Consider the following 25,585-nt stretch of genomic DNA (forward strand, 5'->3'; position numbering starts at 1 on the left):
CCATTCTGAAAACTCAGGTATAAGATTTTAAATGTTCATCAGCAATCCGTCACCTAGTACATAATGAAAGCAGGAACCGGCAATGGGGCCCTTCTCTGAGATGCTGTTCAAGGATGACCACAGCCCTGGCTCCTCAGGATGCAAGGAGAAAATATGCCATTTACTGTATGTTTTACCCTCAGCATTCAGGGGAAACACTTTCTGTGAATGCTTTGGACTACTCCAGGCTTTTCCTGTGCTTCTGTGTAGCTGAGAAGGTGAAGTGTAAGGGTATCAAAAGCTGCACACAGTCCCTACCTCTGGAGACAGGCATTTACTAGGAGAAAGACCGGACCAATGGCTTCCCAGAGCATTGTTCAGCTACATTAGAGAAAGGATTAAGCCGATACATTCAGCTATTCTAACAGATTTTCTTTAAGCCTTGAATACGCCTCTCACACTCACTCAGATAATCACATTAGTTTTGTCATTAAAAGATCCCTTTTATAGAAAGTACCTAAACCGCTTAAACCACCCAGAGAGGTTGCATACATTATCAAAAACCGAGACAAACAAAAGGGATTTTTCTGGCCCACATCTCAGTTTTCCTTATTCCTAAAAATTTTTAGATCGAGGTAGAAATTTTGCAAATGAGTAGTGACTGGACAGCAACCCTCACTCCTTCCTTGTCAGCCTCTTTGCAATTAGGATTAGGGAAACTGGAAAATTCCTTTAACATTGAGGCCAGCAAAAAAAAAAAAAAAAAAAGTTAACACAGATGAAGACAACAGAGTGAGGAGCAGATAGAAAGAGGTGTGTGTGCCTCTCCACTACAGAAAATTGCATTTGGAACCAGGATGAAAAAGCTCACGATTTGGAATCACACAACTGCCACTTAATAGATCTGTGGCCATAGCTGATGTAGAAAGGAGTCATTTCATTTTTCTTAACTTCATGGTTCTCCTTTGTAAAATGGAGATAGTATCTTTCCTCCCACCCAGGAGTGCTGAAGCACTCAAATGATAAGTGGGAGGCAAAAGAGTTGTGAGATCTAAAGTTTGATATAAGCATTAAATGGGAGAGTATTTCAGGTTTTTTCCCTCCCATAATGACAGAAGCTATATCTGGCTCTTCTTTTCATAATAACATGATTGGTGTCTAACAATTGGCACATGAGTGTTTCATATTTTTCCATGAATAATTCTTTTACTGCCTTTCCCCCCAAAACTCCTATCCCAGTTTAATTGTTATTATTGTTATTTCTCCTTTAAAGCCTTTCCCAGACCTTCAGAATGAATTCATCACTTCTACTTTCATGCTTCCACAGCATCCTGAATGCAATACAAATTCTTAGCCCAATGTACTTAGTCATCTGACATTGTGACTGTCTTATCCCATTAACCTTGAGCTCCTTAAGGATACCGGATTTTACCTTTCAATTCTCACTCCTTAACACTGCTCAGGGTTGCTGCTGAATAAATGTTTGAATGAACAAATGATAAGTGAAAAAGCAACCCAAACAGTTGGAGTTATTTAGCACAAAAGAAAATAATCTAAGATTCATTCTGCAAAATGTAGATTATTAAATTTTAGAGGGGAGAAAATCCATACTATACATAGTGATAACGTGCTATTTAGAAGGTAAAGTGTAAACCTACTTAATGAATTAAATTTACAATCAGTTTTTTCATCTTCTTTTTAAGATAAAACTTGAGGAAAAGACCTTAAATTACAATGAGATTTAGATTAAACTCATTTAGTACCAATATTATTGCCATTTGGAGTCATATACTTCCTTGTTCAGGGGTACTATGGTTTAGATGTGGTTTGTCCCACAGCAGTTCATGTTCTAAAGGCTTGGTCCTCATATAGCAGTGTTGGAACCTTGAAAATGTGGGGCCTAGCTCAAGGTAATCAGATCATGGAAGCACCACCTCAGAAGGGATTAATGCAGCTCTTGAAGTATCCTAGTTAGCTCTTCAAGAGTGTATTGTTACAGCTTGGCCCCTGAATCATTTCCATTTGTCTTGCCATGTGACCTCTCATTCCTGCACATGCTCTCACCCTGATGTCATCTACCATGTTGTGACACAGCCAAAGCAGCCTCACTGAAGGCTAAATGGACATGGTCATCCAATCTTGGAAACTTTGTGTTAAGGTAAGCTAAATAAACCATTAACTAAATAAACCTATTTTCTTTGCAAATAATCCAGTTTCAGATATTAAGTTAAAGCAACAGAAAACTGTCTAACACAGGGGGCTGTCCTGTGTTGTAGGATGGTGAACAGCATCCCCAGTCTGAATCAGGGATGCTCGTGGCACACTACCAACCCAAGTCGTGACCACCAAAAACATCCCCAATATTGCCAAATATCTCCTAGGAGGCAAAATTGCCACCAGCTACAGAGAGCAAACTCCTGCAAGTGAACGTTTTGTGGCATAAGAAAAGGAGGCAAGAAATGGTAGAATCTGGCGGCTGGCACTGTGGCAGGTAAAGCCACCACCTGCAGTGCCAGCATTCCATTGGAGTCCCGGCTGCTCCACTTCCAATCCAGCTCTCTGCAATGGCCTGAGAAAGCCCCGGAAGATGGCCCATGGGCTTGGGCCCTCGCACGCACATGGGAGACTCAGAAGAAGCTCCTGGCTCTTGGCTTCGGATCAGCCCATCTCCAGCCATTGTGACCATTTGGGGAGTGAACCAGCAGATGGAAGACTCTCTCTCTCTCTCTCTCTTTCTCTCTCTGCCTCTGCCTCTCTGTAACTCTGCCTTTCAAATAAAAAAAAAAATCTTTAAAAATTTTAAAAAAAGAAATGGTAAAATTCTGACCACACTTTTGTTAAAGATAAGCAGGTGAATATTTTACTGTTTATATTCCATCACACACCATTACAAAGGCAGGTAGATTAACCAAACAAGTTGACACCATGGTAACAGGAAATGTCAACTGTAAGTGATATTCTGAAATGGGAATAATCCCATTTCAGATAGCATTTTGACCAAGGGAGAAGGAAGTTATTTATCAAATCAGTTGGTTTTTCCAAACACAGAAAGACAAATACTACATGTTGTCTCTTGAATGTGGAGGCTTAAAAAAAAAATACTCAATCTGATCACAGAATAGTGATTACTAAAGGCTGGCAGAGGTAGCAGGAATAGAAGAAGTTTGGATAATAAGTACTAAATCAGAGTTAGATGAAGAGAACTAGTTCTTGTGTTACACAGCCCAGTGGGGTGATGATAGGTCACAATAATCTATTATATCTTTTATGAGCAAATAAAAGAAAAGAATTCCAAGGCTATATTTATAAAGAAATGTTGCAGAAGGGGAAATAATTACCCTGATTTGATCAGTATACATTGTATACACATGTTGAAATGTCACACTACAGCACATAAATACTGTTATTGTTAATAAACTTTTTGAATCATTTGTCTTCTTCCACTTCAGTGAATTTTTTCAAGGACAGTTACTGTACACCCTCCAGATCACAGCATACCTAACTGGTAGTATTGTTAAATAGTCTTCTGTAAACCTTTGGCTACAAACGTCTACATTTCAGGAGTTTCAGAATAAAGAAAAACAGTTAAAACTATTCCCCAAAACAACAAAGGAAGTTTAGCAACAGATGCCTACATCTCTGCGGTGGGAGAAGCTCTTGGTTCCTTTTCTTGGCTCTGCTTCTGCAGGACTTATGAATTATCATTGGCCCCCAAGCTCACCTACCCAAGTAGGGTGATGGTATACTCAGGTGTCTGCGCTTTTTGTTTGTTTGTTTGTTTAAAGTTACTTGCTTTGCACTCTGGCCTCAGAATCAGCGCTTAAGGCATTCGGATCTGGCTGAAAAGCCCATGGGAGTATTTCAGGCATGGAAAGCCAAGACACTCTGGCAAAAAAAAAAAAAAAACACACCAAAACTAAATGAAAGATCTCTGCGAGTGAGATCCCAGCAGAAAGAACAGGCCATCAAAGAAGGAGGTACCTTTCTCTGAAGAGAGGAGAGAACTTCCACTTTGACTATGACCTTGTCTAAATATGATCAGAGTTGGCGAACTCAAAAGGCTTCCATAGCCTTGGCAACTCATAAGAGCCTAGGGTGATTACTGACGCCATAAACAAGAGTGTCAATTTGTTAAGTCAACAACAGGAGTCACTGTGCACTCACTCCTCATGAAGGATCTCTGTCCTTAATGTGTTGTCCAATGTGAAGTAATGCTATAACTAGTACTCAAACAGTATTTTTCACTTTGTGTTTCTGTGTGGGTGCAAACTGTTGAAATCTTTACTTAATATATACCAAATTGATCTTCTATATATAAAGAGAATTAAAAATGAATCTTGATGTGAATGGAAGGGGAGAGGGAGCGGGAAAGGGGAGGGTTGCGGGTGGGAGGGAAGCTATGGGGGGGGAAAAAGCCATTGTAATTCATAAGCTGTACTTTGGAAATTTATATTCATTAAATAAAAGCTTAAAAAAATTTTTAAAAAGTTACTTGCATTGTTACCTGAGAATGTTCCTATACAGTATAGTCTGTCGCTCCCCCTCTTCACGGAGGAACGACACTAGACCCTGCGCTGTTCTTTTGTCTGCTCGGCCCTTCCCAGGTTTGCTGCTGGTTCTTCCCGGGTTGGCTGCCGATCCTTCCACCTCCGTGGAAGGGCGGCTCCCCCTGCCACTTTCCCCACTTCCGCAGGGGAGCGGCACACCGCCGGCCGGCTCTCTCGGGGGCTGCTCAGATGTTATCCGGATGTTCCCCTTAGATGTTCCTGGTGCATGTTGTCTCTCTCCTCCTTTATAGTCCTCTTCCACCAATCCCAACTCTGCTACCCACACGCCGAGTACGCTGCTCTCCTCCAATCAGGAGCAGGATCAGCTCCTGCAGGTTATTGGTCGAACTGGAGGCAGCTGTGTAGAAGTTGTTTACTCCTCTCCCAGCACCATATTGTGGGAGAGCAGATGCATAGAATAAGTCTTAATTCCAGTAACTTAGTCTAGTCCGAGTTGCTCCCCACATAGTCTAATTCTAGATTAAGCCAGATCAGAAAAAAAAAAAAAAGTATTACTGTAGTATATTTCCTCAGTTTATTAAAGACTAATTTATCTCTGGTGTTATGACATTCATCTATACCAAGGAGAATATAAGGATGAATTCAGTGAAACTTTGCAATATATGTTGAAAAACTGAAGATCTCATTTATCCCATCACTTTCCCCCTTTCTAGGACTCATCTTGGAAATTCTCGTGTGGGATTCTCCAGATGGATTGGTCTGTTTTTATCATATGTACAGTGTGAACTGTTTCACTCACTGTTTTGTGCCAGAAAACTAAAAGCCAAATTTTTTTGGCCTCATCTCCAGGAAATATATAGAATTCCATGGCAGCATTTCCTAGGAATTGTTTGGCAAAGCACTAGTAAATAAAATGTTGGGAAAAAAAGAGGGCCAGATAAAATAAATTTGAGAAATACTGCAAATTTTTTTGAAATTTATTTTATTTATTTCAAAGGCAGAGTGGCAGAGAAAGGGAAAGATGGGAAAAGAGATATTCCATCTATGAGTTCTTTCCCCAAATGATCGAAACAGCCAGGGCTGAGCCAGACTGAAGCCAGGAGCCATTTGGGTCTCCCACATGGGTGACAGGGGTCCAGATAGTTAGGCCACCACCTGCTGCTTCCCAGGTGCATGAGCAAGCAGCTACATCAGAAGTAGAGCAGCCAGCACTTGAACTGGCACTCTGATGTGGGATGCTGGCATCGCAAGTGGCAGCTTAATCTGCTGTACCACAACCCCAGCCCCAAATGTTGCAGTCTTGCTAATTCACAATGCACTTATTTTTAAAGTTTGAAGGATTTTGTAGTAAAGATAACATGTTTAAAATTGTTTTAATCATATTCAAACATTTTGAATTTGTATTGATCCAATGGCAGGAGCCAGGTACTTCTCCTGGTCTCCCATGGGGTGCAGGGACCAAGCACCTGGGCCATCCTCCACTGCACTCCCTGGCCACAGCAGAGAGCTGGCCTGGAAGAGGGGCAACCGGGACAGAATCCGGCGCCCTGACCGGGACTAGAACCTGGTGTGCCGGCGCCGCAAGGCGGAGGATTAGCCTAGTGAGCCGCGGCGCCGGCTGATGTTAGCTATTCTTTTAAAGATTTATTTATCTAATCTTTTAAAAATTATTTATTTATTTATTTATTGGAAAAGCAAAGTTACAGAGAAGGAGAGACAGAGGCAGAAAGACAGAGAAATCCTCCATCCACTGGTTCACTCTCCAAATGGCCACAATGGTCAGGGCTGGGCCAACCCAAAGCCAGGAGACAGCAGCTCCTTCTGGGTCTCTCACATGGGTGCAGAGGCCCAAGTACATAGGCCATCTTCTGCTGCTTTTCCAGACCACCAGCAGGAAGCTGGGTTGGAAGCGGAGCAGTCAGGACTTGAACCAGCATCCATATGGGATGTCAGCACCACAGGCAGCGGCTTCACCTGCTATGCCACAGCATCAGCCCCCAAGATGTTAGCCATATTAAAACACCCACTGAGCCAGATCATCCCAAGATTGCTTTCCAGCTCTCCTACTATCAACTTTTATCCTTCAGTTTTTTATTTTTTTTTAAGATTTATTTATTTTATTTGAAAGGCAGAGTTAGAGAGAGATCTTACATCCAACTGATTCACTCCCCCAAATGGCCTTAACAGCCAGGGCTGGGCCAGTGAGCCAGGAGCCAGAAGCTTCATGTATGTCTCCCATGTGGTTACAGGGGCCCAAGCATTTGGGCCATCTTCCACTATTTTCCCAGGTGCATTAGCAGGGAGGTGGATCAGAAGTGGAGCAGCCAGGAATTGAACTGACACCCATATAGGATGCTGGCTCTGTAAGCAGCAGCTTAACCCACTATGCCACAGTGCCAGCCCCTATCCTTCCATTATCAAAGGTAACAAAATCTATTGTAACTAGCCCCTACCTTGACCCATTGAAGGGTTCTGTTTTTAGTCGGTGTTGTTTCAGCTCTCATGATAAAGAGTACCAAGCAAATCAAGTGGAAGACAGCCAGGTGCACTTGCAGTTGAAGTGAATATAAAGCAAAGCTCCAGAGGTTCTGAGTGCTAACAGATTCCCTCTCCACACTAAAGAAGCTGATGGCTGGAGATTGCATGAGCACACCAGAGCTGCGAATGGTGCTTAGCTACGCAAAAAGATGGGTAAAAATCTTGGTCTTTCCACCATGAAATGTACAGAGGGCCTAGTGAGGCCTGGCTGCCAGGACCCATGCTAGGCACTTGTTACTAGAAAGAATGAGGCACAGTCCTTACCTCCAACAGGCTGGTTTTCCTTAAAAGGTGAGAACACTCAGAAAAATACCACAGCCTAGAGTATAAGTACTGAATCAGAAGTGGTCAGGAACTACTTAAGGTGCTGGAAAAGACAGATAATTCCCATGACATCCTAGCTAACCTGGTTCTAAGAGAGCAGACTTCCTTTAGGAAAACCGGGGAAGACTTCATAGAGGGAGTTAGCAAATTGATGTCAGCTTTAAAAGATGCAAAGAAATTTTCAATTGAAAAAATATTGCTGGGGCCAGGCACTGTGGCATAGCAAGTAAAGCCACCGCTTGCAATGCCAGCATCCCATATGGGTGCCGGTTCGAGTCCCGGCTGCTCCACTTCCCATCCAGCTCTCTGCTATGGCCTGGGAAAGCAGTAAAAGATGGCCCACGTCCTTGGGTCCCCTGCACCCTGAGTGGGAGACCCAGAAGAAGCTCCTGGCTTCTGGCTTTAGAATGGCCTAGCTCCAGCCATGTGGCCAATTGGGGAGTGAACCAGCAGATGAAAGACCCTCTCTCTCTCTTTCTCTCTCTCTCTCTCTCTGCCTCTCCTTCTCTCTCTCTCCCTGAGCCATGCTTTCATTATTACTTAGCATGACTTTGCAGCCCAAACTAAGTTACAGACCTTTACATCCAATAGCACTATTTGACAGTTAGCTCCACTTCATTATTCAAAAACACATAAACTCATCATGACAAAGCAGAACTAAAGTACTAATATTCCTGCCAAACCTGTTCCCTCTCCTGTGAATGACACCACCATCTACCCACTACCCAAGTGCACAAACCAGAAATCACCATCCTTGACACCTGTCCAGCTCATGTCTCATTCGGAACTCATCACCGAATCCCAGTCTTTCCTTACTACATCTCTCTCAAACTCATCCACTTCTCCATCTCAACCACTGTAGTCAAAGCTTGTCTTATTGGTAAGATAGCAATAGCAGTCTTTTAACATTATTTGCTTGCTGCTGCAATGCATACTATACTCTGTTGCCACAGAGATCCTTTTAAATGAAAATCTGTTCATGTCACTCCCCAAATAAGGCCCATCAATGGTTTCCCATTCCCTACAATGATTCTTTATCATTCCTACTGCTCATATCTACAAATTTATCTTATGTCACTTTTTCTGTGGTTCTCTGCTTCAATATCAGTAATGTGATCTTCTTCAGTTCTTTGAATAAGCTACACTCAAGGCTTTTGCATGTCATTTTCTCCACTCTTCTTCCTAGAATAGGTCCCATTCAACCATCATAGCTAAAATGTCACATCTAAAAACAGCATTCTAGGGGCCAGTGCTGTGGTGCAGGAGGTTAATCCTCCACCTGTGGTGCTCGCATCCCATATAGGTGCTGGTTCTAGTCCTGGCTGCTCCTCTTCCAATTCAGCTCTCTGCTGTGGCCTGGGAATGCAGTAGAAGATGGCCCAAGTGCTTTGGCCCCTGCACCCACATGGGAGACCAGGAAGAAGCACCTGGTTCCTGGCTTCAGATCAGCATAGCTCCAGCCAGTGCAGCCATTTGGGGAGTGAACCAACAGAAGGAAGACCTTTCTCTCTGTCTCTCCCTTACTATCTGTAACTCTACCTCTCAAATAAATAAATAAAATATTTATAATAAAATAAAATAAAAACAGCATTCTAGGGGGCAAGCATTGTGGCATAGATTTGAAACATGGCTGCTCCACTTTCAATCTAGCTCCCTGCTAATGCACCTGAGAAAGCAGTACATAATGGTTCAAGTGCCTGGGCCCAAGTACCCAACTAGGAGATGTAGAAGAAGCTCTGGCTCCTGGCTTCAGCCTAACATAGCCCCAGCCATTGTGGCCATTTGGGGAGTGAATCAGCCAATGGAAAATCTCTCTCTATCTATGTGTCTCACCCTCTCTGCAATACTACCTCTCAAATGAATAAAAATAAATATTTTTTAAAAGAGCATTATTATTTAAAAGAGCATTATTATTTATTTATTATTTATTCCCCCAGACTAGCTCTGTTTCCTTGCTAAATGTCTTAACCTAATAGTCCCTAGTCCTCATAGTCCTTATAATATCACTGCATATCTTGACATTTCATGTCTTTCTTCCACTAGAATCTAAACCTTATCATAATTGTATTTTTTAGGTTCTAGAAAAATACCTTATGCCAATAGATGCATTGTTAAGAAAAGTTACATTCTCCATTTTCATTTTGAACAGAGAAAATGCATATTGATAGACAACATCAAAAACAATTATTTAATTTTATCCTATAACTTTTCAAACTTGCCCAACTATGTGAACTTTCTACTACATAGTTGTTAGCATTTTGTTGGACATCTATGTCCCAAGAAATACTGTGTAACAGATATTGTGTGACTGAGTTACCTGAATTTCTTGCCCTCCATGCTAAGAACCATTTCTCTGCAATCATGTCTTTATAGTCCTGCCCTTCTCTAATCATTTGACAGGTGAGGTCATATAAGGTAGTGTGGCCTTAGGGGGTTGAGGACACCATTCTGGAAAGTCATGGGCCCTGTAAGAAGAGTAGAGAAGAGGAAGCTGGTTTGCAGCGAGTGGATGAAGCATTATGGGAAACAAAGCCTTAGGCTGCCATACTCAGATGGGTTACACAGTACAAGTATATGGTGAACTGAAGGGGTAGGTCCTGTATGAAGAAATTTAAGTTGAGAACTCTTTCGACCAGTGGTTCTAAAAGTGTGATTCTCCAACATCAGGTGGAACTTTTGTTTGAAATGCAACTTCCCAAGATCTACTCTGTGACGTATTAGAAACTCCAGGGCTCAGCAGTCATCACTTTCCTAAGCCCTTTGTTTGGGTAATTCATTGTAGCCTGCTAGCCAAACTACAACACCTGAGGAGCAAAATCTCACCTACTGAATTTAGCAGATTTGACTTTCTGATGGTGTTCCAGATCCTGGTTTCATTCCCTTGTGATTCTTAGTTACCCAAGTTCTCCTGCTCTTCTTGCATGGCTTCAATAAATTCCCTTTTGTTAAAGCTGGTTTAAGGAGGTTTGTTTCTTGAATCCAAAGAGGAAGCTACAACCAAAGTGCTTATAAAAGGAAGCAAAGAAAGAAAAATTCTGGATTCAAGCCCCAGTTCTACCAAAAATAATGTCTGAGATCTCAACTAGTTCCTTCTATCTATTCTGTATTTCATCCCCCACAAAAGGATAGGATCAGGCTGGATTTCTGAGGCTTCACCCTCTAATATGCTGGTTCAGACACTGGTTCCTCAGGATAACATTTTTTTTTTTAAGATTTTTATTTACTTGAAAGACAGAGTTACAAAGAGAGAGAAGGAGAGAAAGAGATTTTCCATCCACTGGCTCTCTCCCCTGATGGCTACAATGGCTAGAGTTTGGCCAATCCAAAGCCAGGAGCCAGGAGCTTCTTCCAGGTCTCCCGAGTGGGTACAAGGGTCCAAGTACTTGGTCCATTCTTTGCTGCTTTCCCAGGCACATTAGCAGGGAACTGAATCAGAAGTGGAGCAGCCAGGGTTCAAACTGGTACCCATATGGGAGGTTGGCATTGCAAGCAGTGGCTTTACCTGCTACACCATAGCACCAGCCCCTGGATAATTTCTTGGCTATACAAGTCCTCTAAGAAAGTCCCCTATGTTTCCTTAGTTCTACCCACTGACTCAAGGCAGTGAAGTAACAAAAATCAGAAAATGAAAAACAGTCCAATTCTCTCTCTTTTTCCCAGTGAAAAGCACACTCTATAGGTTAGATGGACACTTTAAGTAATAAGGCTCATTTGATATTCTAATTTGTTTTTAGTTAAAAATTAAATGTTAGCATATCATAATTATGCTAACTTCAGTTAAGGTTGCTCTCTATACAAAATTTATATAGGAATAGTATGAAATTGTACTTGCTAAAAAATAGTCCTTTCTCTCCCTCTCTCTCTTTTTTTTTTTTTTTTGCCCAAATGGTTAAATGGTTTCTTCAGAAAAAAATGCAACTCATCCAAATAATCAATATTAATGATATGACAAAGTATTTTAAAGATTCTAAACAAGAAAAATAGCTTCAAGGAAAACATCCTGAAACAAACAGTAAGAATACATTCTATTATGTTCACAAACAGGAGCTGGTACTTTGGCAAAGCTGCCAAAGGTAGCTGCCACCTGCAGTGCCAGCATCCTATGTTGGTGCGGGTTGGAGTCCTGGCTGCTCCTATTCCGATCCAGCTCCCTACTAATGCCTCTGAGAAAGCAGCAGAGGATAGCCCAAGTGTTTGGGCCCCTGCACCCATGTGGGAGACTCAGAGGAAGCTCCTGGCTCCTGGCTTTGGCCTGGCCCAACCCTGGCCATTGTAGCCATTTGAAGAGTGAATCAGCAGATGGAAGTTTCTCTTTCTCTCTCTCTCTCTCTTTCCCTCTCTCTCTCTCTGCCTCTGTCTCTCTGTAACTCTCCTTTTCAAATAAATAAATCTTTGGCTAAAAAAAAGGTCCATAAACCCTGTATTGTAATTTCTTAATTGACAAAAAATAAAAACTAGTACTGTTTTGATCTTTAAATTCACACTCCACTAGAATGTTTTCTGATGCTGAGGTTAAAAAAGTGAACAAATGTTTTGATGCACAACTCATTACAATAAGGACTTAAGGCTTCCAACACATGACAAAGATTTTCTTGTATCTCTCAGATGCCAGGCAAAGTCAGGGAAGGATTTTGGTCTCCCAACCAAGAAGGAATTCTAGATATGCACTTTAAAAAAATGAGTGCTTTAGAAATGATTGAGCTCAACGCAGTTTTTCTGAAGCAGAAATGTTCCCAAGGCAGGGTGAAGAAAAAAAATTATTGAGAGAAAAGAAAAAGAAACAATGAAGGAGAAATCTTTCAACAGAATAGAAACTGTGAGTCCTTCTCTGTGTGTATGTGTGCATGTGCATGTGCGTGTGTGTGTCCCTGAAAGGTTTTGATCCTGCTCTATTTGTTATCCTAGAAAAGTTCTTCTGAAGAAAGGTCTCAGTGTAAGCTCTGCTTGAAAACAGCCAAACCCTTGGAAATAAGGACAGCTCGGCTATTTATTAATGTCAAATATGCAGCCTGCGAGAATCAGTCAGCTTGCCTTCTGGAAGCCATACAGAAAGGTTTTCATGCACCTGCCTCTTAGAGTCCCAACTCTAAGACAGCAGTAGTAACCACCAGAAAAAAAAATTAAAAACAAATTTTTTACAGCTGAACATAAATACTTTCAACTTTCTGAATAGCTGATCCCTGAATTTTTAGAGAATTCTTACTGAGGTCTCATCAGTGACCGCAGCTTAAAGCTTGCTCAGAAATAAAAGGCAAAACAGAGTCATTTTCCTAAATTGGCAGAATTTAACCAAATTACCACAAAACTCACCTTGGAAACAAAGAGAAATGGAGCAGAAGAAGGCCAGATTTCTTACTGGCAGTGCCACAGTGGCAAATATCCCAGAGTACGAAAAGCTGCCAAGTGGAAGAGAAAAAATTAAAAGACTTTCTAAAAACAGCCAAGCCCAGTGCAGACAGCATTCCCAACTGCTGGGGTAAGCTTCATAAGCAACACACAGGTATAAGGTCCAGCCTTGTTCTTTATTTATAGCACAATTCAAAATCATTAAATCAAGTGAAAAAGAAATGGCTCTCATTTCCTGGACTGACATCAGACATCCTTCCTACCAGCTGCGATTACATCATCTTTATCTATCATCTGCTTCTTCATAGGGCATGGGTTGGGAATTTAACAAATGGGGGAAAGAGACTTCAACCTCAAAATCAAGAAATCCCTGCTTGCAGGGAAAAACAGGGGGCGACTCTCCCTTACGAAAGGCAGTCAGGAATTCTGTTCCAGTTGTGAATGTCACAGATGGTGTGGGAGAGCTGTCATGAAGAGATCCCTCCTTGGAGGTGGTGCAAAGACAGAGAGGGCCTGAGAAATCAGTTTCTTCTATCTCAACCCATTAAATCTAATGATAAAGGAAGGACAGCAATTAAACATAGAAAACCAAAATGAACAGGAATATGGATAGACATGAACGTAAAAAAAGAAACTGAAAATGATCAGATGTTGCTTAGTGCCGCCTTTGCAAACTGTCATAGAAATCTCTGATCCATCGCTTCATGTATCTGACTTCCAAGGTGCGAGCTAACAGTACAGATGCAGGATCATACTCATTGTTGGCTCGAAGATCTAAATGATGGGCCCCTTCTGAGATGGTGATCGCAACCAGGGTGTCTGTGATGTCTTTGGTTACTCCACCTCCTGACCAAGGGTCTAGTTCACCATTGCTGCAAGTAAGCAAAAGAAGAAAAATTAAGGTTGTTTGTTTTTATGTCTATACTCAAATAAGACAAGAGAAATCCAGTCTAAGTCTAACACCTTAACTTGTAAACTTATAACTGGGGAATCTGATCTGAGGATTTGTCACATAGAGAGGAGCTTCAAACAAGAGTTTTACTGTATTTCTGCAAGTAAAAAAAATACATGCAAAGAAGACTGAAGTTGGTGCCCTCATGAATTAACCTAGACTATTCTTGGACTTGGAATTTAGAAGCCTGAAACACCACCCCAGATTTATCATCCAAAAGCCATGTGATGCAAGTTACCTAACTCAGTTTCCCCATCTGTAAAATGAGATAGCAAAGCCTACTTCACCACATTGTTGTAAATATTATGCCAGATGGGTGTCTATGGAAGTATATCATAAGCACAAGTGTCAGACACATGGAAGTCCCTCATTAATGCTGGTTTCCTTCTTTCCTAGGACCCAACTACCAAGGTAGTAAAAGAAAAAAAAAAAAAGTCCACATTTCAAAATGTTAATTATCTCTTAACTCTTTTTTAAAAAGAAAAAAGGAAGGAAATTTGCATTTTTGTTGTTGCTATTCAATATAGTACAGTACTCTGGGAAACAGTGTGGTGGAACTAAAAAACTGTCCTCAGGATCTGGAATCAGAAAATGTGGATATTACTCAGATACTCATTTTACATTAGCCTTAAAGTTAAGGTTATTCGTTTTGACTGATTCACACAACACATTTCAAAATAATATAAATAGGATTGGGGCCTGGCGCAGTAGATTAATCCTCTGCCTGCAGCACTGGCATCACATATGGACACCGGTTCTAGTCCCGGCTGCTCCTCTTCAAATCCAGCTCTCTGCTGTAGCCTGGGAAAGCAGAAGATGGCCCAAGTCCTTGAGCCTCCCTTCTTCTGGGAGACCCAGAAGAAGCTCCTGGCTCCTGGCTTCAGGTCGGCGCAGCTCCGGCTGTTGCAACTATCTGGGGAGTGAACCAATGGAAGGAAGACCTCTCTCTCTGTCTCTCCCTCTCACTGTCTGTAACTCGACCTCTCAAATAAATAAAATAAAATCTTTAAAAAAATAATATAAATAGGATCAGTCATCAAAACAGGCTTACTGGCTTTTCATTCAGTGGGACACATCTGATATTCAAACTCAGGCCTTATTTTCTTGTACTATGCTGCATTTCCTGCGTATGTGATTGCTGCTGGAAATCATAGCACACACACCCTTAATGCATGTGGTTAGAGTAAGAAGAGCATGAGCTTTGAGATCAGATACAGCTGGCTTCCAATCCCAGGTCTACGTAATCCCATGAAAACTCAGATTCCTCAGGATAAAACTGGCATCCAAATACCTGGATCTAAGTACCTGGCCCATGGCAGTATTAGATCACTTTCCCTTTGTAGATGTGTGGCATCTCTTAGCAGATATCCATATACCACTTGAAATCATTTACAGAGCATTTTCATATGTGCCCTGACATAAGTTTAATACACACTTCAATAAAGTTAATTAAAAATAGATCTTAGTAAAAAAAAATAAGAATGGGAATAGGAGAGAGAGGAGGAAGAGGGGTGGGAGAGTGGGTGGGAAGGCAGGTACGGTGGGAAGAATTACCATGTTACTAAATGTGGGCAGCAATCCGGACTAGACTGAGTTACTGGAATTAAGACTTATTCTATGCATCTGCTCTCCCACAGTATGGCGCTGGGAGAGAAGTAAACAGCTTTTACACAGCTGCCTCCAGTTCAACTAATAAACTGTAGGACTTGCTCCTGATTGGAGGAGAGCAGCGTACTCGGCGTGTGGGCAGCCGAGTTGGGATTGGCGGAGGAGGACTATAAAGGAGGAGAGAGACGGCATGCACCAGGAACATCTAAGGGGAACATTTAGCTGAAGGAACACCTGTGCAGCCCCCGAGAGAGCCGGCCAGCGGTGTGCCGCTCCCCTGCGGAAGTGGGGAATGTGGCCAGGGGGAACTGCCCTTCCACGGAGGTGGAAGGGATAGTAGCCAACCCGGGAAGAACCAGCAGCAAACCCGGGGAGGGCCGAGCAGACGAAAGAACAGCGCAGGGTCCTGTGTCGTTCCTCCACGAAGAGGGGGAGCGACAACTAAAGTTGAAATTATGAAATGTCTGAAGTTTGTATTCCTTAAATAAAAGGTTTTGGGGGGAAAAATACACACTCAATTTTTCTATTATTATTTACAAAGCCTGAAATAAAAAAATCTTCTAGGTCACATTAACAGATAAGATACATGAAATTATTCCCATCATCTACATAATCAGGATAAACTCTCAGCTATACATAAAATCTATAGACAGACAACCATGAAATATTATCTTTAGCCAAGACCTTTCCCTTGAACTTCAGAACCAAAATTCAACTCTTTAGTGAACATTTTTACATGGAAGTCTAATGAGACATCTCAAACTTAGAAGATCCAAAACTGAACTCCTGATGTTGCCCAGCTCCCAACCAGCCCCTCCCATCATCTTCTTAATTTCTGTTAATGGCAACTTTATCCTTTTAGTTGCTCAAACCACAGTCTGTTTCGCTCCTTAATCTTCTCTTTGTTTAACACAACTTCTGACAACAACTCCTGTCAGTTTTATCTTCAAATATACCCAGAATCGGACTGTTCTCAGCACATCTACTGCCATCACCCTGATCCAAGTCACCATGATCTCTAGCCTGAAGGACAGCAAGACCCTTGTAACTGATCTCTCTGGTTCTACTCTAGTCCCCCTACGATCTAACATCAACAGCACAGCCAACTTGATCCTGTTAAAATCTCGATGAGATGTAACTCCTCTGCTCAAAACACTACACGGTTTCCCATCTCATTCAAAGTAAAAACCAAAATCCTAACTAGAAACCACAGTCTCTGCATGATCTCGGCCTTCGGCTGCCTCTGTGCTTTTACCTCCTGAGACTCCCTCCCTCAGTCAACTGTACTCCAGCACACTGACCTCTCTACTCTACCTGAAGGAGCACATTCTGGGGACACTTAACCTCTCAAAGTTTCTCCCCTGCCTACCCTGCTGTATGGAGTACTCCTACCCTCCCAACCTCATGGCTGGCTAGCTCCTTTACTTCTTCCTGATCACTTTTCAGAAGACCTTGGCAGGGTCTTCCTTGATCACTCCAATCCAAACTTAGAACCCTTTTCCCTTACCTAACATTTCCCAGCCCCCTTCCCCAGTTTCTTTCTTTCTCCTTAACAGTTGTATACATCTAACATGTTTAGAGGTACTATTACCTTGTTCTCAAACCAGGACTCCATGTGGGCAGGGATTTCTGTTTTTATCTCTCACTATATCCCCAGTTCTTAGAACCAGGTCTGGCTTATAGTAGGAGCCAATCAAACATTTATTGAAAGAATACAAAATATAATACCCTACATAGAGATCTATAAATACACGTATCCAAGTTTACAAACATGTTGTAAATCTCTTCAGTACTTTTTACAGAGTTGATATGATGACTATAAACACTTACAATGACCTTCAGCTGTGTGTAGTAGTGGAAGAACAATGAACTAGGTCAGCATCTGTAAGTTTTATATCCTTACTAGCTCACAAGTTGGTAAAACCTCTATGAACCCTAACTACCAGGTGTATTATAGAAAAAAATTTTCAAAGAAAAATAATGCCCCTTCAGTGATATTGTCAGAGCCAAATTAAATAATATACATGGAAATAAGGTATAAACAACAAAAGACTACACAAATATAAAGAAATACAATTATTATTCTGTGAGCATGAGAAGTGTTAATACCTCCTAGAGGTAAATGAAGTGTGAAAATAGATGTGAAAGCATTTCTCATAAAAGCTTGGTTAGTGGGGCCAGCACTATGGCATAGCAGGTAAAGCCACCACCTGCAGTGCTGGCATCCCATATGGGTGCTGGTTCCAGTCCCTTCCTTGGGCTCCTGCACCCGTGTGGAAGACTTGGAAGAAGCTCCTGGCTCTTGGCTTTGGATCGGCTTAGCTCCGCCCATTGCAGCCATTTGATGAGTGAAGCAGCAGATGGAAGATCTCTCTCTCTCTCTCCCTCTCTCTCTTTCTCTCTGCCTCTGCCTCTCTGTAACTCTGCCTTTCAAATAAATAAATAAATCTTTTTTTAATTTTGGGGGAACACTAATTTTATCGACATTTTCTAGATAAATGTATAAATTACATTCGATATTAAACATTTAGATATATTAAGTATGCATGTTTGAAACACAATTTTTACAATTTTAGGAAACCGAAATTGTGGCACAGCAAGTTAAATCATTGGGTGCAACACGGGTATCCCATATAGGCACTGGTTCGATTCCTGGCTGCTCCACTTCTGATCCAGCTCCCTGCTAACAAAAGACTGCCCAAATGCCTGAACCCCTGCATCCATGTGGGAGACCTCAATGAGGATCTTGGCTCCTGGTTTCAGCCTGGCCATTGCAGCCATTTGGGGAGTGAAACAGTAGACGGAAGATCTCTTTCTGTCTCCCCCCACCCTTCTCTTTGTAATTCTTCAGCTTAACCTGCTGCGCCACAATGCTGGCCACCAAGAAATACATTTTTAAATTCCCATTCCATTATCAACACACTTCTCTTAAAAAAAAAAAAAAAACAATTCAACTGCAACTGAATAACATCATTCTTTAAAAACACTCGAAGATGTACTTTCTTTGTTGTAAGTAAGAACAAAGTGGAAAACTCCCATGCAAAACATGTCTTAGATAAATTGTTAGACTAAACCATACAGGGGCTAGATTCTTTAGCCTTTATCATTGCTCCAATTCAACAAGCCCAACCCAGATAGGAAACTCTCCATTATTTGCAAAACAAAAAAGCTATCCCAACAGCCACATAATAAGCAAACTGCATTTGATTTAAAAGGTCATCTGAAACTGCCTAATGGCTTAGCAACAGTGTTTGGAGTTGCTGAGAGACCTAGGATGCACATTGCCTTGAGTTTTTTGGTCTTGGACATGTGAAAACTAAACTAATCATTGGGAAATCTACCAAAAAAAAAAAAAAAAAAAAAAAAGCTGGCTTTCATAAGAGGTTTTTGATGCTTGAGTAAAATTCTCACTAACCAGCCTCACTTATTCACTGGCAACATTTAATACTCCTGAGAAATTATGTCAAACTAATCAGCTCCACAAGGAGCCCTTTCTGGATTTATATCTAAATAACTGAGAATATCTGTTGGCAAAATAATGTCTATACATGGAGGACAGGAGGAGAACTAACAAAACATGGTGGTATTTTTTTAAAAGGAGAGAAATGGGACTTTTAACACCTACTATTTATTAAGGTCTCACTCATTCATCAAATGTTTGCTAAGCACCTACTATGTATTAGGTATTGATGGGGTCCACGGGATTCAGCAGTGAACAAGATCAAAACAAAAATCTCTGCTTTCATGATGCTAACTTCCTTGATAATTTGCTCCTTGAAATAACCCTCTTGGTCACTACTTCCAGCTATATAAATTGGCAATTTTTTTAATTTATTTTAATTTTGGCAGGCAGAGTGGACAGTGAGAGAGAGAGAGAGAGAGAGAAAGGTCTTCCTTTTTCCATTGGTTCACCCCTCAATGGCCACTGCGCCCAGTGCGCTGCAGCCAGCACACTGTGCTGATCCGAAGCCAGGAGCCAGGTGCTTCTCCAGGTCTCTCACCTGCGGGTGCAGGGCCCAAGCACTTGAACCATCCTCCACTGCATTCCCGGGCCACAGCAATTTAACAAAGGCCACCCAGCTAATTCGATGAAGAAGTAGAACAGCACCAAGGTTTACCTGACTTCAAAGCTCAAGCTGCTTACTGGCAAATCTCCAACAACTATAGAGTGAACTTTCCTACTAAAAAAAAGCAGATTTTTGTGAGGTAACCTAAGGAGAGAAGCCTGAACACAAAGATGCTTTCCATCTGGCTTCCAGGACATTTTCTGGTTCACCAACCAGAAACATTTTATAGCTGGTAGCCACTAAACACACAAAACAAAGACACCTAGGGCTGCTCCTTTACTTTGGGAATGTGCTTTCTTCAGAAGAGGAGGATAATTTTAAATTGTTTAATAAGTTTTTAAAAAGTTACATTGGATTTTTTATCCCTAGCAATCTGCAGAAAAAGATTTATTTTTGAGAGTAGATCTGCTACTACAGAAAGGTAAACCAGCATCTTCATACATCTGAAGCTTTCCTAAGCTGTGTATTTCATTCCTCATCCTTATCAACACGCATACTTATGGGCACCCATTAGATGCTAGTCACTATGACAGGTGCAAAAGACACAGAGATGCTTAAGATGAAATCTCTGACATTGAAAAGTTGACAATCTCACGGGGTAGATAGAACCAACAGATGATTTTCATATAGGCAATAACTGGTCTGCACAGGTACTGGGGAAACTAATCTTCAGGGAAGATTTCTTGGAGGAGGTCTGAATCTTAAGAAAAGGGGAAAAAGGACAAGGAAAAGAATATTCAGGGACAAACATACAATTCCCTGTGGCCAGAAGATAAAGTGTAAGTTGGAGAGTATATTTAATCATGTATTCATTCAACAATGTTTAAGCATATATATGAGTATTTGCCAAGTCTGGGACAAGGACTGTGCCAGGTTAACTCTCATAAGCATCACAAGAACTCTATGCGGTAAACTCATTTTACAGAAGATGAAACTGAGAATCAAAGAACTTAAGTAATATTTAAAACAGCTCATTATTCTTCCACACAGCTCTTTTAAAAAATCCTTTTTACACAAGCTAAAAGTTTCTTACACTGAGCTGTAATTTCCACCTACAATCTCTGTTCCACTCTTGAAAATTTTCTCACAAAATCTACCCCCTCTTCTGGTGATGAGGAGGAGGAATGGGAGGAGGATTTTGATAGCCTGAAAAAAATGATATAAAAGAGCAAGTGGATAACTAAAATACTTATCTGTAATAGTTGAACCCAATTAAAAGATAGAGTAAAGGCTCCACTTAACAATTCAGCTTGAACTTCAACTTTGTAGGGTCAAAGAAAAGGATGGATGACCTCAAAGTTCAGAATACTACAGTTTAGATAAACTCCTAAAGTAAAAGAGCAAACTGACAAAGTACTTCCTCTTCTGATGGAACAAAGATGAGTTTGGACATTGGTATGATCTGAACATCTCCCAGAATGCATGCATTGAGACTTAATCCCCCATTGTGGTGGTATTAAGAGGTAGGGTTTCTGGGAAGTGGTGAAGTTATGAGGGCTCCACCCTTATGAATGGAGTAGTAGTGCCTTATAAAAGGGCTGGAAGGAATTAGCTTAGGCCCTTTTTTGTTCTTCTTGCTTCCACCACAAGTAGATGCAGTCTTCAAGGCACCATCCTGGAAGCAGAGATCAGGCCTTCACTAAACACTGAACCTGCTGGTGCCTTGAATTTGGACTTCTCAGCCTCAGCAACTATGAGTGACAAATTTTTGCTGTTTATAAATTACCCAGTCTTGGATATTTTGTCATAGCAGAACTAACAGCCTAAGACAGATACAAAAGCTTAAACTTAATCCTTTTTTAATCCTCTCAGTCTTTTCCTGATTTCAAACAGCCCAAATTTAGTATAGTTTCCAACAACCCTAAATAGGTTAATTTGCTCAACTATCACTTTACCAGAATGATCTGAAAAGTACAGCTTTGAAGAATATTCTTAAAGACAACACAATTAAGGAAAATAAACCAAAAAAACCTTAAATTTGTTTATTAAAGTCACTTTTTATTTGGGTATCTCATTGCGATTTTAATTTCCATTTCACTGATGATCAGTACTGGTTTTTTACTATTGAGTTGTTTGAGTTCCTTATATATTCCGGTTATTAATCTCTTATCAGAGATTCTTATGCTTTTATTAGAGTTATTCAAATCATTCTTGCCCATTCCAGTGTCCTAAAACATTTCCCCTATGTTTTCTTCTAGTAGTTTCAAAGTACTAGATGGGCTGGTCTTGCATTTAGGTCCATAAACCATTTTGAGTTGTTAGAGATAGGGGTATATTTTCATCTTCAGTATGTGGATATCCAATTTTTTCAGCACCTTTTATGCATGTTCTCAGGAACTTTGTCAAAGAACAGTTGGCTACAGATATGTAGGTTTACTTCTAGGATCTTCATTCTGTTCTGTTGGTCTGAGTATCTGGGTAGAGTGTGTTTCTGTCTGTGTGTTTTACGATACCATGCTACTCTAATTACTATAGATTTTTATAGATTTGGGGAAATCTTTTATTAATTGGTTGCTTTCTGACTAGCTGACAACCTAATGTTCGAGCCAAAACTTGGAAATTTCATAGTCAGATACTCTAAAAGTCTACTCAATGAACTCTGATGTGAACAAGTATCAAATCTGCAATCTCCTAAGAAGTAGTATAATGTAGAAGAACAAACATGGGTTTTGTAGTCAGACAGGCCAACGCAGAAATCTGGTTTTATTGCTAAAACGACGCTGAATAGGCTTTGGCAAGTGATTGGATACAGAGACCTGCAGTTTCCTCCTCAGAATAAAGGGACTATACCCACTACTTCACATGGCTGTTGTTAGGACTCAACTAGGTAATTTATTTACAGTGTGTCACATAGTACTTAGAACAGAACAGAGTGCACACTTCAAAAGTGTTTGCTGTTTAAACAGTGAAAATGTTTAACTATCATTAATAACAATGGTAACAATAATAATACAAATGGACAAAAAGATGATGCTTCATTTTTGTGCTGGTAAGGTTTTTTTTAAAAAATATTTTAATTTTGTTGCTATTGTTGGTTTTAAGCCTTTAAGTACAAGGGTAATAGAACATATAAAAATTTATCTTTTCAGCATCCTTTGTCTTTCAAGAAATGGGAAAATGTGATGGATATTAATGTTATATATTTTTGTTTGTTTGTTTGTTTTTTGCTTAGTTTTTTGAGAGGCAGATAGTGTTGGTTCACTCCCAAAATGCTTGCACCAGATAGGGCTGGGCCAGGCTGAAGCTAGAAGACTGGAACTCAATCCAAGTCTCCCATGTGGGTTGCAGGGCCATCACCACTGCCTCCCATTAGCCGGAAGCTGAAATTGGAAGCAGTGTTGGTACTTGAACTCAGGTACTCCCATATGGGATGCAGGTATTTCAAGCAGCATCTAAACTAGTAAACCAACCACTACTATTGCATTTTATACTGTTTTACTGTCCAGCATTTTTCTGGTTCTATTTTCTCAGCTATTGTACAAACATCTCCCTTCTGCAGTTCATCTTTGCACCAGCAAAAACTCACCTAAAAACGATGTTAGAGTGTGAACTGATGTTTTTCCCACCATACATGGTAGTGATCCAGGAGGGTCTTGGTCTCACACCCCACTGTTTAAAACAGTCATCAGAAAATTCTTTCAAGTTCCACAGGTGAGGTTCAAACATGTCATCGATACCATTAGTACAAAAGGGCATGACTATTTCTGTGCAAGCCTAAAAAGAAAACCAAGAAAGGACCCAAAGAGAAAATGAGTCACAAAGATATTAAATAATTTGTTCAAGGTCAAACAGCTGGCAAGTAGCAAAACCAGGGTTTGAATCAGGCAAGCCAGCTTCAGAACCACTGTAGTGCCACGTAACCTCTTGTTACCCACAGAAAGGTTTGGCTGAGAAATCACAGAAGTTAGAACTATCTGGTCCTTCTTCATAAACTCCTTTCTTTTATATCTATCACCACATTTCACCCATAAAACTACTCTGGAAGGAACGTATTATTATTATTATTATTGTCTCATTGTACAGATAAAGGAATAGAGGCTCAAAGAGTCAAGTTAAACACCCCTTCTTATATGTTTCCACAAAAATGCTTCCTTATAAGACTTATTAAGATCTAATTTAATATCTACTTAACTAGTTATCTTTCTCACTAGTCTGTATTTGATAGTAAGATCACATTTTATTTATCATTGTATCTTTGAAGCCTAAAAGAGGGTCTGCCACATAATGGGTACTCAACATATATGAGAGAGGGGCCCAGAGCTGTGGCATAGTGGGGTAAGCAGCCTGCAGTTCTGGCATCCCATATGGGTACCGGTTCAAGACCCAGTTGCTCTACTTCTGATCCAGCTCCTTGGGCCCCTGCACCTGTGTGGGAAACCTGGAAGAAACTCCTGGCTCCTGGTTTCAGATCGGCACAGCTCTGGCTATTACAGCCAGTTGGGGAGTGAACCAGTGGATGGAAGATCTCTCTACTTTCTCTCTCTCTCTTTGCCTTTCCTTCTCTCTCTGTGTAACTCTGACTTTCAAATGAATAAATAAATCCTTAAAAAAACATATGAGAGAATGTCAAAAAGTTTGTGGGAAAATGAAATTAAACAATATTTGGGGTTGATTAAATATATGAATGAATATGTGAAGAAACTTATCTGATATCTCACAGTGTAAGATAACAGAGCCCTGAATTACATTCAGTTAGGTGTATAAAATCTTGTGTACTCTCTATTACACAACTGCATCAGTGAAAGGATATTTCACTTAGAGAAATTATGGGTTCACACTTACCTGATAGCTCCAGCCCAGGGATCCCAGATTGCTAGTTGTAGTCTCTGAAATGTTCAGGCATTTTGCCTGGCCTGAATAATTGTAATATACATTCAGAGCTTGGAAAATATTCTGCAGCAGCAGTGAATCAGATACATTGGGATCTTTCAAATACTGGCAAACTACCTGTCATTTTAGAGAGATAAACAAATGGAGATATAAAAGTACTGGTTAAAAACACAAAGAATAAATGACTTTTATTTATCATGAAGCTTTCAAGCCTCTAAGTGCATTGCTTGAAAATTTTTATGTCTTGATTATAATCCCCTTTATAAATTAATAAATCTCTTAAATTACTCCTCAGCTTACAGAAATAAGCCAAAGTCATTCGCGTGGAATGCAAAGGCCTTTCCACCTACCATGCCAGTTTTATCTTTATTTTTTATTTTTTTGATATTTTATTTATTTGAAAGACAGAGTTACAGAGAGAGGTAGAGCCAGAGAGAGAGAGAGAGAGAGAGGTTTTCCATTCCGCTGGTTCACTCCTCAAATGACCTCAATGGCCAGAGCTAAGTTAATCCAAAGCCAGGAGCTTCTTCTGGGTCTCCCATGCAGGTGCAGGGGCCCATGGAGTTGGGCCATCTTCCACTGCATTCCCAGGCCATAGCAGAGAGCTGGATTGGAAGTGGAGCAGCAGGGACTCGAACCAGCCCCCATATGGGATGCCGGCACTGCAGGCTGGGGTTAACCCACTGTACCACGGGGCACCGGCCCCAGCCTGGTAAAACCATTCCCCACCACACCAAGCGCTGCCCTTCCTCTTTGCCCCTGCTAACCCTGGAATGTCCTTTCCCTACTCTCCTACGCCACCAATACCTGCTACAAACTAAACATCATGCAATTGCCATGGTGTAGTAGGCTAAGCCTTGGCCTGTGGCACCAGCATCCCACATGGGCACCAGTTCATGTCCCGGCTGCTCTTCTTCCTATCCAGTTCTCTACTTAGGGCCTGGGAAAGCAGTAGAAGATGGCCGAGTGCTTGGGATCCTGCACCTGCATGGGAGACCTGGAAGAAGCTCTTGGCTCCTGTCTTCCAATCAGCCCAGCTCCAGCCATTGCAGCCATTTGGGGAGTGAATTAGCAGATGAAAGACCTTTCTCTCCATCTCTCTCCCTTTCTCTCTCTGTAACTCTGCCTCTCAAATAAATAAATAAAATCTCAAAGACAAACGAACAAAAAAATTACCTAAGCTCATCTACAATTCTCAGCTCAAATTATCACCTCCTCTCTGAGGCCATCCTTGCCAGTGTTCCCAAGTCAGAAGAACCAAACCACTCCCACCAAGGTGCCTCCATTATGCTCGGTATCCATTTCTCTATCAGAGCCCCTGTGATGCTCTGCTGCAATCATTTGCCTCCAGAACGCCTCTCTTGGCACTTAGCAAGGTATCTGGGAACTGTTTGCTGGGTGAATTAACATAATTTTATGCAGTTGCAAAATTT

At 41.1% G+C, this 25,585-nt stretch overlaps 1 protein-coding gene and 1 long non-coding RNA gene across 4 annotated transcripts in view; both read right to left on the reverse strand.

The window, feature by feature from the left end:
* LOC149128465 (uncharacterized) overlaps nt 1–12,746 on the reverse strand; it is a 31,447-nt gene extending 18,701 nt beyond the window's left edge. Inside the window, exon 1 of one of the 2 annotated variants that reach the window (XR_016233162.1) lies at nt 12,660–12,746. This is a non-coding gene — a long non-coding RNA (uncharacterized LOC149128465). The remainder of the gene's footprint in view (nt 1–12,659) is intronic. The other variant, XR_016233163.1, reaches the window with a different exon arrangement.
* A 106-nt stretch (nt 12,747–12,852) lies between these two features.
* Nucleotides 12,853–25,585, reverse strand: part of PRCP (prolylcarboxypeptidase) — a 76,160-nt gene continuing 63,427 nt past the window's right edge. For both annotated transcript variants that reach the window (XM_017344368.4, XM_008263350.5), the window contains exons 7-9: nt 24,105–24,269; nt 22,849–23,036; nt 12,853–13,567 (exon numbers count right to left, since the gene is read on the reverse strand). In XM_017344368.4, the coding sequence (XP_017199857.1) occupies nt 13,351–13,567; nt 22,849–23,036; nt 24,105–24,269 (570 nt within the window). In that variant the 3' untranslated portion in view covers nt 12,853–13,350. The remainder of the gene's footprint in view (nt 13,568–22,848; nt 23,037–24,104; nt 24,270–25,585) is intronic.

The sequence above is a fragment of the Oryctolagus cuniculus genome, chromosome 1, assembly GCF_051225735.1.
Source record: "Oryctolagus cuniculus isolate XC-2025 breed Fujian yellow rabbit chromosome 1, ASM5122573v1, whole genome shotgun sequence".
In the NCBI taxonomy this organism is placed as follows: Eukaryota; Metazoa; Chordata; class Mammalia; order Lagomorpha; family Leporidae; genus Oryctolagus; species Oryctolagus cuniculus.